The sequence below is a fragment of the Lepisosteus platostomus genome, chromosome 1 (assembly GCF_059453375.1).
Source record: "Lepisosteus platostomus isolate fLepPlt1 chromosome 1, fLepPlt1.hap1, whole genome shotgun sequence".
NCBI classification, from domain to species: domain Eukaryota; kingdom Metazoa; phylum Chordata; class Actinopteri; order Semionotiformes; family Lepisosteidae; genus Lepisosteus; species Lepisosteus platostomus.
The window spans coordinates 68211013-68227957 of NC_142611.1; the positions used below are offsets into that span (position 1 = coordinate 68211013).

Genomic DNA, 16945 nt, shown 5'->3' on the forward strand with positions numbered 1-16945 from the left:
GCATATGAATAATATTGACCCTCCCCGTGAAAGTGCATATTAATTTGACAGACCATGCAGATTATTGAGCTATGACTGGCTTGCAGATGAGGGAGAGAAATCAGGGGTCCTCCAAACGTTTTGGCTGGGTAGGACGCCCCTATTTAAATCTGTGCTTTCCTTCTTAACTTACAAAGCTAACTAACAAACAACTTGAAGTATAGTAGTTAATCCACAAATAATAAAACATTAGGGGCAGCACTCCAGGGCAAGAGATCCTCAAAAAGCCTGATCAAAGCATTTCTGTTGAAGAAGGCACAACTGATTATTGAGAGTGGAGCTTGGATTGGACCTGTCTGTTTTGCCCGAGTTCTCTGACTCTCCCTCTTTTCAAGTCTTACAATATAGCAGTCACATTAATAGTTCTGGTGTAGCGTAGGAAGAGTAGTGTTGTTATAAGACACGTTATGCTAAACTGAACACACCTGAGTAGTTTTATAAGGGACAGGGTGGACAATGTTCCTAGGCACGATGCAAGGCCAGGCTGAAAGAGCTGACATGGATTAGGAGAGACAGGTGAGTCTCAATAGTTATGTGGCTGTTTAGTTCAAGTGACCTCTGGTAAACCAGCCCTGTAAAAGACTGGGCACAATCTCCCATCACACACCACAGCAAGCCCAGCTTCACTCCTGGCCAGTATAGATAGATAAGACTTCATTGATCCCGAAGGGAAATTGATGTGTTACAGCAGTCCAGCCCAAGACAAGCAGAAAACAAACAGACATCAGAATAGATGAAAAATTAGAATACGTACAGTAATACAAAATAAATATAAAAATAAATAAATACATAGGTGTGTGCAAAATATGATCATAGTCACTGTAAAAACAATAAAATATGTGAAATATGTGCATAGGTACTGTATATACAGATTGAGTGTCCAAAAAAGTACAATGGAGCAACACGCTGTCCATAGACGAGCCCTAGTATCAGACTCGGGCCAGAGCCTTGCACCAGTAAATCCAGGTAAGGGCTTGCGGCTACAGCCTAAAGGTTAAAGGTCATTTCCCCCATTAGAGGAAGCATGTTGCTTTACTCCCCTGCTGTATCTGTGGAGCTGTGGTCAGGGTTCTAGACTGGTAACTGGAAGCTTGTGGGTTAAAATCCTAGGGAAAACAATGTTGTTGTTGTTGTTGTAGACCTGGGCAATTTGAAATGCTCCAGTTAATCACCCAGCTGTATAAATGAGAGCAAATGTTTAGTCGCTTTGGATAAAAGCATCAGGCACATAAACTAGTCGCTGGAAGGCCATCTCTTCAGGCAGCCTCTGAGCTGCTGCTGTTACTGCAGGCGGCCCGTGCAGAGTCCTGTCTCTGGTCAGGTGGGGGAGGGTAGACAGGTGTGCTCCCCTCTTTCCATGAAGCGGGGGGGGGGTAGACAGGGGAGTGTTCTGCGCACCTGGCTGAGCTCCCTCCTGCCAGCTCAGGTGAACCTCTCCTCCACGCCTGCACCTCCAGGGACACGCAGCTAGGCAGCGCTCGCCGAACTTCGCCCAGCTCCTCCCTCTACTCGAACACGCTCTCCGCAACAGCCAGGTGAAGCTCAACTACTGCATCCTGAATCCAGGAGAAGATACCTCTGGACATCCTTTAAGAACTCAACCTGATATGGTCACAAAATCCATCAGGGAGGTTTCTTTGCACAGACCCTGGAAATGTAGTTATGTATTTAGATTGCTCTGGTCATGAATATTTAACTGCTTTCCCGCCAGTTGGCAACCCGTCTCATCTGAATGCATTAGCATACCATTACCACGGCACTGAAAGGGGAGAGCTGGGATTGCGGAATGCTGCTGAATCCCTAATTAGCCCAGATCCGAGCGTCGATTTCCACTCGACTGCGTTGTTTCATTACAGATTTCCTTTAGCCCTGCAGCCAAGTGCATCTCTACCCCCCACCACCTCCACTACCGCCGCTACTCAGCCCCCCTCCCCACTCCCATAACCCCCGGCCACCTCTCCACCACCCAGACCTCCCGACTTCCTCATTAACGGATCCCAAGTGTCCGACTCTCACTCTCCCAGTATGCACCCATAGGAGCCGGCCTTGCTTCTGCGAGAGGGGGTTTAATAATAATAATAATAATAATAATAATAATAATAATAATTGCTTACACTTATATAGCGCTTTTCTGGACACTCCACTCAAAGCACTTAACAGGTGATGGGGGCTCCCCTCCACCATCACCAGTGTGCAGCCCCACCTGGATGATGTTATGGCAGCCATAGTGCGCCAGAACGCTCACCACACACCAGCTATCAGTGGGGAGGAGAGCAGAGTAATGAAGCCAATTCATAGTTTAATGAGAGGCATCAACGCAGCTCCACTTCAGACACCGGGCCAAGGCTTTGAGGCTGGCAGCGCCTACCTCCCAGTTAACTCTTCACCTGCTCAGCACCCGACAGACGCAGACGTGACCTTTCTCTCCAATCGAAACCTTCTCCTCGAAAACCTTGAGCGCCCCCTCCCTGTACCTACTGTGAGCCGAAGGGCTACTTCTGATCTCGCCTGTGGCGTGCCGCACAGAAAACAAGGAGGCACGCCTTTACACAAAGGGTGGCGGGTGTCTGGAACAAGCTAGCGAGCCGCGGCACTAAAGCATTCCCCTCAGATCTTTCAGGAATGCGCCGGGTGAGTTCCTCACTCCAGGATGCTACAATCAACGAAACAAGATGGGCCAAAGAGCTGGATTTCATTTGCAAATACCCGTGTCCTTAATTGTGCTTAATTGTGTAAAAGCCTTCAGAGATGACCTGAAAGAAGATAAGGGTCACACACTCTGTGAAGGCGAGTTCATCCCCAGAAATGACGCCTTTGCAGAGTTCCTTGGAAACGGGATCGGTGTCTGTCCTGGGTCACCGGTGTTTCTGCCTGAACCGTTTTCACAGGGTCATAGTCAGCTTGTGTGTACAGTAAATTCACACTCGAGCAGAGCTCTACATTGGAGGTGTTGTGTTAAAGCAGGGAGACACACTATCTCCACAAACATCAAAGTCCCGCTTAGGGCTGCTGTTACTGCTCCCTTCCACTTTCCGTGATCCACGACAGGCCGTGATCCGTCTGTGGACGGAGCTCAGCTCAGCGAAAATAAAAACAGGTTCTCCCCTGCCCTGTTTCCGGCAGGCCGAAGAACGACAGAAACGCCACAGCCCAGGCAAGCCTGAGCCGCGAAGCACCGCGAAGGCAGTACGAGGGAACACCTGAGGCTCAGACATCAATCGTCCAGCCGCTTCACACGTAGTGTGAGCATCTCCAACTGCCCCGATTTCCTGACGACAACGGCAGAACAAATACTTTTACAGTAATGCACACGTAGAAATCCGATGCCGCGCGAGGAAGCGGCTCAAGAACGGAACTTCTTCCAGAAGCTTTAGGAGATCAAGGCCTGTGGATTTCTCTCATGACATGCCTGAGGCCGCAGACCAAGCTGCGATCCGCCCTTGGTGTCCTGTAGTAAATCTGAGCGCACGCAGAAGGATGGGATCAGGTTTCGACACTCTCTGAGATGGCTCCGCGCTCCGGGCGAGTTACAGAACAGGTCGGGCCCTCCGGACTGCGGAGAGCGCTGAGCTCTCCCTCTGCAGGCGACCGGCGCTGTGCCCGTGCGAGCTCGGAGCCCGCGGGCTTGACAGAAGAAGATTAAGCAACCCAGGTAGAGGGACTGGAATAAACCGCTCTCGCACCCTCGGCCGGCCGCAGCCCACTCGCCCCGGCCGAGGTCAGCCGTCAGACTTGGCGCAGGCGAAGTCCCTACAGGTGGCGGTAGTGTTGAAGGGTTTAGCGACCGGAGCACCGGTAATATCACACAACACAGTGCAAGTCTGCTCCGCCTGCCACGGTCTGGTTCGGCGACCCCTTCCACGGGGCGAAAACCGACTTCGTCCAGCGATGAGAATTCAAAGCACGTAAACTGCAAGTCCGTCGGTTGTGTCGACAACACGTGTAACGATTTCATTGTTCTTAAATGACTGAAGAATACCACACGTCAACTATTTATAAATAACTTTACGAAGGTTATTTATAAATGATTAACTTGAGACATAAGGCGACGTTAATTTAAGCTAATTTAACGTTCATTTAAGAAATAAATTGATGGAATATCAGAGTCTAAGCAAATCCGTGCCGCTTGTCTTTAAATGACAAATTATGCATGCATAATAAACTACGATGAACCACGGTTTTGTGTGGTGATAAAAGATGAAGGACATTTCAACGGGAAGCTGATCGAAATCTCTCCGCTGTCAAACACTGAAGTTACCATCTAATATATTAGAATGCAAGAAAGTTTTAAAACGAGAAGAGACCCTCCGGTCCATCTAGTTCGTTTGGAAGTTAATTAAGTGAACTCATCCAGAGATTAGCTACAGCTTTTGGGCTGTACTACTCTTTTTCTGTAAAAAAGAAATGCACGTTGCACAGGAGAAGGGGAGACGACAAGTTACGTCTTTTTGCACAGGTTACAGTCTTTCAACTAACGGCCTGGTTTCGCTTGACAGGACTCCTGAGTGGCTGTGGGCGCGCCTCCCCCAACAGGGAGTGGCGGTGACGCGCAGCACCGCGGCTCCGCGCATAGATCAGGCAAGCGTCGCAAACAAGGAAGTGAAACAGTACAGGAAAAACTTTGCACGGAGACCTCAGTGTTTTGTTGTTATCGCGAAAAAAAAAGGCCCGAAACCTAGCTCCGCGTCTTTCTCTCCCTCTGATTCGAGTAACCCGCACAGGAATTCAGGACGATGAACAGTAAAGGTAAGCCGTCTTAGGCACCCGGTCGTTTTCGATCCAGGCTCGGTCGCCTCGGAGACGACTTGGGTTAAAGGGTTTTGTTTTTGTTGTTGTTTTTAACTGTTATTTGAACAATTCACGTCCCTGGTCGTGCATCTCGTAAGGACGTTCTTGAACAATCGGCGGACACGGTACCGCGGGGGTCGGCTGACGGTCCAAGAACGTGGATTCGGGTTCTGGGCCGCCGAACCGAGTAAAAGCACAACAAGGCCCGTCTGGTGTCAGTGTGCAAACCTGGGCAGAGCAGCTGCGTAGCTTATGCTGCAGGATCACGGCGGCGGAGGTAAAAGCGTCAACAGCAAGCGCTGTGGGGCTGTCCTTGTGTAACCTCGATGGTATAATAATCATTTGCTGCAAATCCGAAACCTTCTGGAGACAAAAAATGCCGTTCGCGTCTTATGCGTTACGGATTGGCGACATTGTTTTATGCGCCAGGAGAGGGGATGTCAGGCTGTGTACGTGTTTCGCCGAGCTTCGTTATTTACTCTAAAATGGACACTGCCTTGTCTACAGAGCACCACCGAAAGCAGTGATAAAAGAACGCGAAATTCCGCGATCCCCCGATCGCCCTAAATCTATTTCAGCCCGTTTAAATTAACGTACCTTATAATGTCGAGGCTTGTATAACACTATCGTATTCATTCCCACGGGACTTGTATCTTAGACATTTTACTGAATATCGTCTTGCTGGGGTTGGGGTAGAGGCCTGGTTTCTTGAATATCCTTGAATATTAACCTTGCAACTCGCTGCTGGCATCATTTTAACAATGAACCGGGGAAACTCGGTATTAAATGACGAAGTGAATTCGTATTTAGGATCTTAAAACAAACACCCCGGGAGACAGATTAAGTTTTAATTTGGTTTTGTCGATTAAGATGAAGAAAGTCATTTCTCGTGTATAATGTATTTTTTAAAAATAAAAAGGCGCACCTCCACCGGTGCAGAATTCATCCTAGAGAATAGAGAATATCCTAGAGAATATACGAGTTTTCTTTTAAAAATAAACGTAGGTTTCGCATTGTGGTTCAGAAAGGGTTTTCATTTCATTTATGCTCATAAAGAAAGAAAGGCTGGGGGAATTATGGTGAGGGATAAGAACTACATCGTTAGCCAGTGGTGATCCGGTCCCGAGTCTGAGTAAACGTCATACAAGCTGTGTAACATCTCAGACCAGATCAGCTGCCAAAGCTACAGTGTGTATTAACGTGGCATTGTTGTTAACAGCAGCTGGTAAGACGGTTTCAAAGCCCTACAAAATGGAATGCAGGGACTCTGCAAGTAAAAAAGGGCGAGTAGTTGGCTTGGAAATACCTGCACCCCCAACCCCCACCCCTTTTTCCTGATGGGATGGTCTTTGGTTGAGCTTGGGAAGGAGGTGATGATGCGTGAGATGGAACTGACCCACTGGTTCTGGTTGGGATTGGGATCTTTGAGTCGTTCGGGTCAGGAATGGTGATGGTTGGGTCTCCTGCTCCCTCAGACCGGCCACACACTATGCAGCCCAGTGGTCAGGATCCTGGACTCGTAACTGGGAGGTTGTGGGTTCAAATCCCAGGGGAGACACTGCTGTTTTAATAATAATAATTAATAATAATTGCTTACACTTATATGGCGCTTTTCTGGACACTCCACTCAAAGCGCTTTACAGGTAATGGGGACTCCTCTCTACCACCACCAATGTGTAGCATACACCTGGATGATGTGACGGCAGCCATAGTGCGCCAGAACGCTCCCCACACATCAGCTATCAGTGGGGAGGAGAGCAGAGTAATGAAGCCAGTTCATAGATGGGGATTATTAGGAGGCCATGATTGGTAAGGGCCGATGGGAAATGTGGCCAGGACGCCAGGGTTACACCCCTTTACCCTTGAGAAAGGTCCTTCACCTGCATTGGTCCAGTTTAATCACCCAGCTGTACAAATGGGCGCAAATGTGAATCACCGCATGAATTGGTAAATAATTAGTTCGAATGCAAACCATCTAGACCGGCAGTGTTCTGAGATCAGACCTCAGAGTGTTTCGCTGTCCCTGGAGCTGTGCAGGCTTGCTTACCGGGTGAGAATACTGGCCCAGAGCACCAGTGACATCTCTTTTGTGTAGAGCTAAAACTCTCTACAGACTTCCTGAGATCGCAGTGCTGCTTCTCCCTGGTGGGTCCACTATTGGTAAAAGATTCCAAGGTCATGAACCTTTTGAAAACCTGAGTATCTGTAATATTTTGAAATGCATCAAAATATTTATTGCTGTGCAATAAGTTGAAATTGAAAATCGTCCCCTTTATACGTTAACTATGAAAGCACTGCCCTTTCCTGCTGATATCTACTGCATGTGCTAAGATGATGTCCTTATCCAGGGTGACTTACTAGTCCGATTTATAGACTTAGATTGCTGCTATCCAGCCTAATTTTAAAATCTATACACCCCATATTTGCATAGAACTTAATTTTCTGACCACGCAGAGACAACCACATTGTGTCAGCCGATGTGTTGTAGTTCTGTCTTCAGAAAGACAATGCACATGTATATTTTAGAGTGCTTTCCAAAGATACCGTCCAGGGCTGAATTGTCTTTCCTGCAATCAAACCAGAGATTTTTATGATTTATTTGGCTACCGATAGGTCTTTAATTTGCGTGCTCACAGCTTGACTAAAACTTCTGCTTTGTAGTGTAAGAGAATCCAAACAAAAAGAATCCGCAGTAGTTCAGCGATAAATCTGATCTCAACTGGCACAGAAATTCGAAAGGTGTCCTTTCAGTTAATTGAGGTTGGGTTTAGGTTTTGGATGATTCATTGTTGTAGAGAAGATTTCTCCTCAAACATCCAATAGAACTTGTTAAGCCCAAATCAGGTTAGAGCTACCTAGAAATAATACCTTTCTTAGACATTTCAGCTGTCATGAAATACATGACAGAAGTCCATTTTGATTTCATTTGACCACATAGCCCTTATTAAAAGCAGATATAGGATCTCTGAACTGCTTGCAGGTATTGTGTCCCTAGAAATATAGGGTTAAAATGCCATCATCGTTTCTGACCTTTCCATGTCTAGAATTTGTGTGGTGACTCAAGTTTGGTAAGATACACAAAAAAGTTGATTTTCCGTCTTACTAAAAATGACAGAATAGCAGGTTTGAACTGTAAGCGTACTGAAGTGTTATTGGACACTCCACTTGAAATCTGGGAAAACGAAACTAAGACTTCCCCCTCCTGTGAGCTGCTTCATGCGGAGCAGGTTTACGGCCTGTGAGTCACGCTCACATCTGGCTGACGTACCTCGGTGACCTACCGCGAAAGGAATCCTCTGGCTGCCGTTCAGCTTTACAAACTAAGGCGCTGGTGCTCCCCAGCGATGGTTACTTTTCCCTCGTTTGACTTTGTCAGACCACGGGATGGAATTATTTCCTAAATCTAGGCCAGATTGCAGGTTTGGATGTCTGCAGGTTCTGGGTAATGACAACATCTGCGGCTCTCAAGAGTCCGCATGATACTGACAGACCTGGAGCTTTGGTGCATGTGAAGCCGAGCCGAGAACCCCTGCTGCCACTGATCCCAGATATTTCCTTAGAATCACGTGGTGTCCCCCCTGGCGGGTTTCTTGTTCCTGGTACATAGGAAACCATTCTGAAACCTGCCGTAAAAGAAAGCACATTGCGTATTGAGTCTGTCTGAAACTACGTTCCTCACTGCCACAGTGCTGCAGTGTAATTAATAATAATTGCTTACGCTTATATAGCGCTTTTCTGGACACTCCACTCAAAGCGCTTCACAGGTAATGGGGACTCCCCTCCACCACCACCAGTGTGTAGCCTCACCTGGATGATGTGACGGCAGCCATAGTGCGCCAGAACGCTCCCCACACACCAGCTCTCAGTGGGGAGGAGAACAGAGTGATGAAGCCAGTTCAGAGATGGGGATTATTAGGAGGCCATGAAAGGTAAAGGCCACTGGAAAATTTGGCCACGATGCCTGGATTACACCCCTACTCTTTTCAAGAAACACCCTGGGATTTTTAATGATCTCTGAGAGTTAGGACCTCGGTTTTACGTCTCATCCGAAGGACAGCGCTTTTTTTTTTTATTTACAGTATAGTGTCCCTGTCACTATACTGGAGTTAGGACCCACACAGACTGCAGGGTGAGCGCCCACTACTGGCACCACTAACACCTCTTCCAACCTGAGTTTTTCCCAGGAGGTCTCCCATCCAGGTACTGGCCAGGCTCACACCTGCTGAGCTCCAGTGCACCCAGTTGTGAGTTGCAGGGTGAGAGAGCTGCTAGTGTGCACATTTTCACCTTAATTAATTCTTCGCTTAACTCATCTGAATGATTTCTGTTTCCAGGTATGTAAACATTGAGCTCTTTAAAGGTTCTGAGGCAGTTTTAGCTCAGGGTGACGTTCGAGCACAGGCCTACAACACAAAATGGTAGACGGCGCTCCTGTCCTCCAAGGTCCGTGAGGGCATTGAACAAAAGCCACTTCCCAGACATCACACAGAAGCGCCCTGCGCGGTGTGCGTTTGCAGTTGGCACCCAAAGAGGCCCCGAGACAGATGTGATGTGAGCAGGCTGGTTGCGGACAGTGGGGGACCTGAGCCTGAATTCAGTCAAACCCATCGCGGCCCCCTGGCAGAGCCAGGGGTGACTGGCAGGCTTCCGCGGTGGCCGTAGAAGGAAAAATCGATGCCGTCAAGGTCCAGCCTCGCGCTCCGGGAGTCGGGATGGTGACTCTCTCCGGGCCTGGATACGGAGAGCCAGCGGACCCGGTGTGATGGCCCGATCTGCCCTTTGTGTTTCAGGGTCGTACCCACAGCAGCAGGCCTACCCCCCTCAGCAGACGTCTGCTGCCATCTACCCGCCTGGCATGCAGGTGCCCTCCCAGGCACCCCCTTATTCCGACGCCCCCCCTGCCTACTCGGAGGTAAGAACCGCTGCTGTTCGGTGCCTTGCCCTTCCAGTCTGTTGTCCTTCCCGGGGAGCCCCACTCCTGAACAAATTCACTTCTTATTGGCGTGTCTGTAGGTTTTTAGTCCAGCCGGCCTCTCGGTGACCTGACTCAGCTCATTATGGGCTTAATCGAACCAGTTTAACGGCTTCTCCCAGCTCATCAGGTCCTTCTGCTTTAAAGACGCCTGGAAAACCTGCGGACACAGCGCCTCCTCCAGGTCTCCCCAAGGCAGCAGCTCCAGAGGGGACTTGATTATACCTTACGTTAGTAACCACTCTCAGATTAGGCTTACTGTAGGCCTCAAACCCTGGGGCTGCAGAGCCTCTGTCCAATTGACTTGAGAAAAACTGTTCCTCGAGAGCTGGAGTTAAGTATTATGCTATTAAGATTTAGAAACTCACTTAAACGATCACCATCCCATTAATGTCTTTAGAAACTAGCAGTTTGTCACCAACAATATCTGCAGGACTGGGACTGCAGTGGGTCATGGTTTGGCGACGCCTGCTTTAATTCAACTCGGGAAGAGGGATACTTTTGGTACAACTGCACAGGTCCCAATCTGCTGCCGATTTAAGGAGATTTGCAAAAACCTTGCCCCGGGCACTACGCCCAGGGAAAACTGGGTTGCCTGATTAGGAAATGGGTGCAGGATGCTGAAGCTTCAGCGCCTGAATGAGTGTTGGCTTTGAGAGCCGCTGTCTGTGCCTGACCCTCTCTCTCTCTCTCTCCCCTGAAAGATCTATCAGCCTAGGTACATGCACCCTCCCACGGCCACCGGCCCTCTGCCTCAGATGTCCTCTGCCTATCCCGGGACCCAGATGTACATGCCCCTGGCGCAGTCCATGCCCGTGGGCGCGGTGGGCCACAACGTGCCCATGGCGTATTACCCGATGGGGCACCTGTACCCGCCTGGCTCGACTGTCCTGGTGGAAGGGGGCTATGATGCTGGCGCCCGCTTCGGAGCTGGCAGCACCCAGAGCATCCCGGTGAGCGAGACCCAACTCTCCTCCTCTCCTCCGCCGCCGAGTCCTGGGCAGAGCTCAGGAGGGCCAACGAGCAGGGCTGGTGCCAAGCAGGGGAGGGCAACTCTTGTCCTCTGGTGCCACATTCCATTCTGCGCTTTCACCTCCAGTTTCGGCCTTAATGACCTAATCGGATACATTAAGTGGATGAGAAGCTTGGCCTTCCAGGTTCTGATCAGGTGCTAATTGGAAGGTGCTTTTAAACCAGTGGTTCCCAGTCCTGGTCCTGGTGCCTCACACACCTCCTGGTTCTCATTCCACTCAAATTTCTCAGTTCAGCTTGCATGAGATCACTGAAGCCGTACTGGATCTGAGAAGTGGCTTCGTTGGAATATTTGCCTTTTGTTTCCAGGCACATGTTCGGAATTTTATTTCACTTTACAAACACAAAAGTTAAAGCGCTGACATAATTAAGAACTGAGAGCAAACAGTTCAAAAGAATCTTCTTATTAAAGGGGAACTGCAATGCTATTTTCATATTTCGGCGTTAGAAGCGAAGCGGCCTTATTACGTTGTAAAGAAGCAGACTTGTGAATACATCTCTTTTAATCCAATAGAAATATTGCTCTCGATTTCGAGACGGTTTTGCACAGAATTACTACTTGTTAAGTCTGCATGCAGATCATGTTGGAACATTCCTGTGGTGAAACGTTGCTGCACGACCTGTATTTATTCACTTGTACATCACAGCCTATTAGTCATTATGGTGACTAGTGAGCAGGAAGGGTCGCTTCACGTCAGAGTTTGTGGGAACTTATAATAATAATAATAATAATAATAATAATAATTGCTTACACTTATATAGCGCTTTTCTGGACACTCCACTCAAAGCGCTTTACAGGTAATGGGGACTCCCCTGCACCACCACCAATGTGTAGCCCCACCTGGATGATGCGAGGGCACACACCAGCTATCAGTGGGGAGGAGAGCAGAGTAATGAAGCCAATTCATAGATGGGGATTATTAGGAGGCCATGATTGGTAAGGGCCAATGAGAAATGTGGACAGGACGCCAGGGTTACATCCCTACGCTTTTCGAGAAGCCCTGGGATTTTTTAATGACCACAGAGAGTCAGGACCTCGGTTTTATGTCTCATCTGAAGGACGGCACCTGTTTAGAGTATAGTGTCCCTGTCACTATACTGGGGCATTAGGACCCACATGGACCGCAGGGTGAACGCCCCCTGCTGGCCCCATTAACACTTCTTCCAGCGCAAGTGACCAGTAGTGACCAGGCTCACAGCTGCTTAGTTTCAGTGGGCTGCCAGTTGCGAGTTGCAGGGTGATATGGCTGCTGGCTTGAATGCGAGTTTGCAACAACATGGCAACACAGTGCTTTCAGAAAGTTCACGATTTAGCGCTTAATTGGAAATTCGTCCCAACCGGTCTGAGAAATTGGGACTGCAGTTCCCCTTGGAGTCAGTGAAGGGTCTGATTGTGTGACTGAGGGCTGGGCTGGAAGAAGAACCAGCAGGTGTTGAGTCACCAGGACCAGGATTGGGGTTAGAAAGCAACGCTGCTGTGCGCCAGTGGCTCTTAATCATCTGAACAGAAATGCCTGAAGTCCAGGGCATTAAGGAGCTGGAATCAGACTACTCGAAAGGCGAGCCATGTCTTGGAGAGAAGGCCCTGTTCTGATGGTACAAGGTTGAAGGTCTCTTGACAAGAGCAGGCCATGGAGCCCATCAGATCAGGCCTTCTTCTTGTGCAGCAGGAGGGATTAACTCACAGCGCTGGCTGACAATCTGCAATATGGGCAATGGGCTATCTGGAATGGTTTGGCTCATTTTAACCCTTGGAATAATTGTGTGACATAAAGATGTGTTTTCTAGTAATAGGAGGATGTTCTCAGCCCATTGTTATTTATGGCCATAGGTTTCTGTAACCCTGAAATGCATAGTGGGGCCAATTTTATTTATTCCTGTGGAAGTTTGAAAAAAGAAGTCAGTCAAGTCTCTGGTTTTTACTGGGAGGTTTAAATGCTGAAGCTTTCTGAACTGGGAGGTTGCCCTGTGTGTATGGATTGGCTGAAAGGTGACAAAGGAACTGAAACACTAACAATCCCATCCCACCCCCACCCCCCCAACCCCTGTCTGCCTTCTGTCTTTCTGCAGCCTCCTCCCCCTGGGCATCTCCCCAGCGCTGCCCAGCTGGCCGCCATGCAGGGCACCAACGTGGTGATGACGCAACGCAAGGGCAACTACTTCATGGGCGGCTCCAGCGGGGGCTACACCATCTGGTAAACGGGACCATGCAGCTGGGCAGCTTGCCACGCCCTCAATACTGACATCACCTAACGGAATGTAATATTTAGTGCCAACGAGGTGCAGTACGCCACCACCACCAGCAGGGACCGCCACCTCCCCTCCTGCCCACATGCAGATCCAAGGCAGGACCATGTGCCCATTTCTACAAAAGGGACAGTACACCTTTATTTGGGAAGCACGTTTAAAAAAAAAAAATTGTCATGCATTTTTGTTCTCATTTTTAAGGCATAGTAATAGCATGTTATTTATTTTTCCAGACAGTAGCATCCCAATACTCCCAATGTGTGAGTTTAGAAAATGTCCCTTTCCTGGGACACATTGAGTCCAGAGCTGCTTGGGGCCAATAAAACATCCAGGCTGTCTTCTGTGACAGTCTTTTGAACTCGCGCCGTTAAATTGCTGTTTTTTTTAGTTTTTTTTAAAGAGTTCAGGCAGAGAAGTCTTTTCACAAGATCCCACTTTTCTGTACTAGTTCCTTGGGCAGAGGCATTTTTCTGATCCCTTGCAAAAGACAACAAAGGGGTTGCAAGGCCTCGGATGAAAATAAAATGCGCTACGGGGCTTGAGCAGGCTGACACAGCGGGGCAGCTCAAACCAAACTGGGAGTCGGACACAATCTGAGCCCGCAGACCTCTGCCACACCCCTTAGTTTTCAATTCTGCATCCAAACACAGGTGTACTTTCCCTTGGGCGACGCAGCCTTGATTCAATTCCTTAGAAGGTCTTCCGTCAAATCACGCTGGGAATCAAGTAAAATCCCCACCCCACCCCACCCCCACCCCCAAACAAGAGATGAACAAAACCCCACTCTTAAAAGGTTTGATAGTGGTTTCAGTGGCGTGAAACAGACTTCAGGAAGGGCATCCCGTAGTCAAGTCACGAAAGAGTGAGCCGTCACCGAGTGGAGCACTGCCCTGCCTTTCTTCTGTGGGAGAATGACTTCTGCAAATGTATCCCAGCGGCGTTTAATAAAACCAATACATCATAAGGACAGGGTGGTGGTTTACTGTACCTTCCGGGGCAACTTATAGAGGACTCTTTATCAGGTGCCAAAAGTCTTGTGCACCTTTAATTAAAAAATACAAAATGAAACTTTAATTATCCAGAAACATAATTGAGTACAGGTGGGAATTCTAACGCCGAAAGGAGGGTGGGTGGCGTCTTTGATTTTTCGTTTTTTTTTAACCGAGTCGGATACCCAAATGTTTTCAGACAGCGGGGATACGACCTCCTCGGAAGCGCGCGGTTCTCTGTCTCGCTCCGAAACGGGAGTACCCAGCTCCACGCCCCCGGACAACCACAGGGAAACGTGTCTTAGAGGGGCTGCCGTGCTGCCCATCACAACGATCGGGGGTCCCGTGAGGGAGCGAGGGAAGGACAGGGCAGAGGGGTGGCAGGTCAGATTCAGAAGAGGCAAGCCAGCAGTCTTTGGTCATTTGACTGAGAGAGACACACACGTTGAGTGTAAATGCATGATTTCTGTCGCATGCTTTTTTTTGCACAGTGAACAAAATATTGATGGGTTTACTGTTGTGTGAAATGCACTATTCCTATTAAGCCAGAAGTAACTTAATGCATTTAGTGTGCTGTTGACCTGTTTCAATAGCCTTTTTCTGCACATAGATGCCTAAGATCTTTTCTACCTGTATATTGTACTGTAAGCACTGATTTTTATACATGCAGCTTAGTACTTGCACTGCTTTCACCTCACCTCAAGTTAATGTCGAGGAGGCTGGTTGAAGACACTTGACAGGGGTCGTCATTTTAGGTCCTTAAGGGTGGGATATGGACCGCGTAGGCCGTTTCCCAGCATGCATTTTCAAAATGATGTCAAGGAGCCGACATGACGGTCGTGTGAAGAATCCATTCGTTTAGAAAGCTCGCTGGGGCTGGGTACACTGAACACTGGGTATCCGACACACACACACTGCGTGTTTTGGAGGCCTTAACTCCCTGCAAGAGCCAGCTGCCCCTGCCTCCACTATACACTAAATAAGACGGATGGTTTGCCCCCCAAAAAATGAGTGGGAATCAGGCCCTGGGTCACTGTGGTCCATAGTTCCTTTGTAATAAGGAAATGCATTGTGAGCATACCACTCGGAGACAATGCAGATGATTCAGGATGCCAGCAGTTTCTCACTGATGAGTGGTATTTCTCAAGCAGGTGACAACACCCATCCTGGGCGGGCATCCGCTCCAACAGCTGGTGGTTTTTTTTGATTGAGGTGAATGGGCTCAGCTGCGTTACTGACAGCTTTCCAGGCTTCTGGGTTGTTCCTCGATTTGCCTTTCATCTGTGCTGCCCGCTGTTGGAGCGTCTCCGAGTGCTTTGCTACGGAGTTGCAGATGTCAAGTCAGGAACGGTTTAGGGTCACGTAAAGTCTTCAATCAAAGCCATCCTGCTAGCAAATCTTTAGCCTATTGAAGGAGCTGAGAGCTGAGCCTGGGGTGACAGGGTCACAGGGGTTATAGGAGTGTAGGAAACCCCATCCCATGTCTTCGCAAGGGGGAGCGGGGTCTCAGGCTTCCGAAACAACGCAAATACTGGGATTCAACAAACAATTTGGGTGTCTCTGCACTCTCCGGTCTTAAAATTAAGTTAAAATGATTTCTTATCCCATGGGATTCTAGCAGAAACTCCCTTGGAGAACACAGGGGAAAGCAGGCTTCCCGTTGAATCCCAGCTCCCCTGAAATCTCCCAACGAACAGACGCCACCCTGCCCTCTTTCCGGCTCAGACAAGATGAAGTCTTGTGTATAGGATTTATGGACAACAATAGTTCAGGGACTCTTAAATATTTTTTTTATACATATTAAAAATGATTTGATGGATCTGGAATATATTTTATCTGTTAAGGTTATTCAGAAGGAGATGAGCGTCACTGTATTGTTCGCTGTGTGTAGAGACTGTTAAGAGGGGGAAAGAGCCTCTCTTTGCATCGGAGTGGGGGTGCACTTAACTTTTTTTATACTAAACTAAGGTTAAAATTTAGAATAAAAGACTATTTTGGAACTTTGAACCTTCCTTTCTTGTCTTCCTTTTTTTAATCCTGCAGTGAACAGTGTAACAATGTAATGCTGTTGTAGGGTTTCCAAGCTGGGGAATGAAACACACAAGGTAGATCAGCCGGAACCTGGCTCAGCCCCACTAAGGGATGGAGCTGTGCTTTAGAGGGCAGCTGTTTTTCCCAGATTTGCTCAATACAGACTAATATCACAGCATCATTAGATCACATTATTAGCCATATAGAATTTCTTGCATTAGGAATTCGTCTTTTCGCATACCCCAGCTTGCTCTCCATGAGACAGAGTTGGGGTCAGAGCGCAGGGTCTGCCATTGTACGGCGCCCTGGAGCAGCTGGGCCTTACTCAGGGGCCCAACAGAGTAGGATTCCTCTTCCGGCTGTGGGATTTGAACCGGCAACCTTCCAGCCACAGCCATAGATCCTAAACCACAGTGCCACCGCTCCGCTCCACCCTCATCATGGTACCATGTTCATGATAGATTTAAAGGTTAAGAATACTGACAGGTTAGGAGTTGCTGGAATTAACAACTACTCAGCACTGTGCTAAACAGGCTATACTTATACCCAATCAATTACAACTGAATGTGGCACAGTGACGGAGTGGGGAGCATTGCTGCCTCACAGCAGAGGTGCCCTGGGTTCAATTCAGGACCTGGGATGCTGTCTGTGTGGAGTTTGCATGTTCTCCCTGCATTTGTATGGCTTTTCTCCCACAGTCCAAAGACACCCTGGTAGGTTCATTGGCTTCTAGGAAAACTGGCCCTGGTTCTGTGCATGCTCCATGGTAACTGGTGTCCCATACATCCTGCCTTGTGCTCGTTACTTTCCGGGATAATCTCTGGCGACCCTGAACTGGATTAAGTAG

The 16945-nt window shown here is 48.5% G+C and overlaps 1 protein-coding gene across 1 annotated transcript; it reads left to right on the forward strand.

The window, feature by feature from the left end:
* The first annotated feature begins 4597 nt into the window (after positions 1-4597).
* On the forward strand, positions 4598-16074 carry dazap2 (DAZ associated protein 2). The gene is made up of 4 exons (XM_088634331.1): positions 4598-4785; positions 9618-9739; positions 10504-10752; positions 12902-16074. Exons 1-4 carry the CDS (start codon positions 4773-4775, stop codon positions 13028-13030), a joined length of 513 nt encoding a protein of 170 aa, XP_088490457.1. The 5' UTR covers positions 4598-4772; the 3' UTR covers positions 13031-16074.
* Positions 16075-16945: the final 871 nt, after the last annotated feature.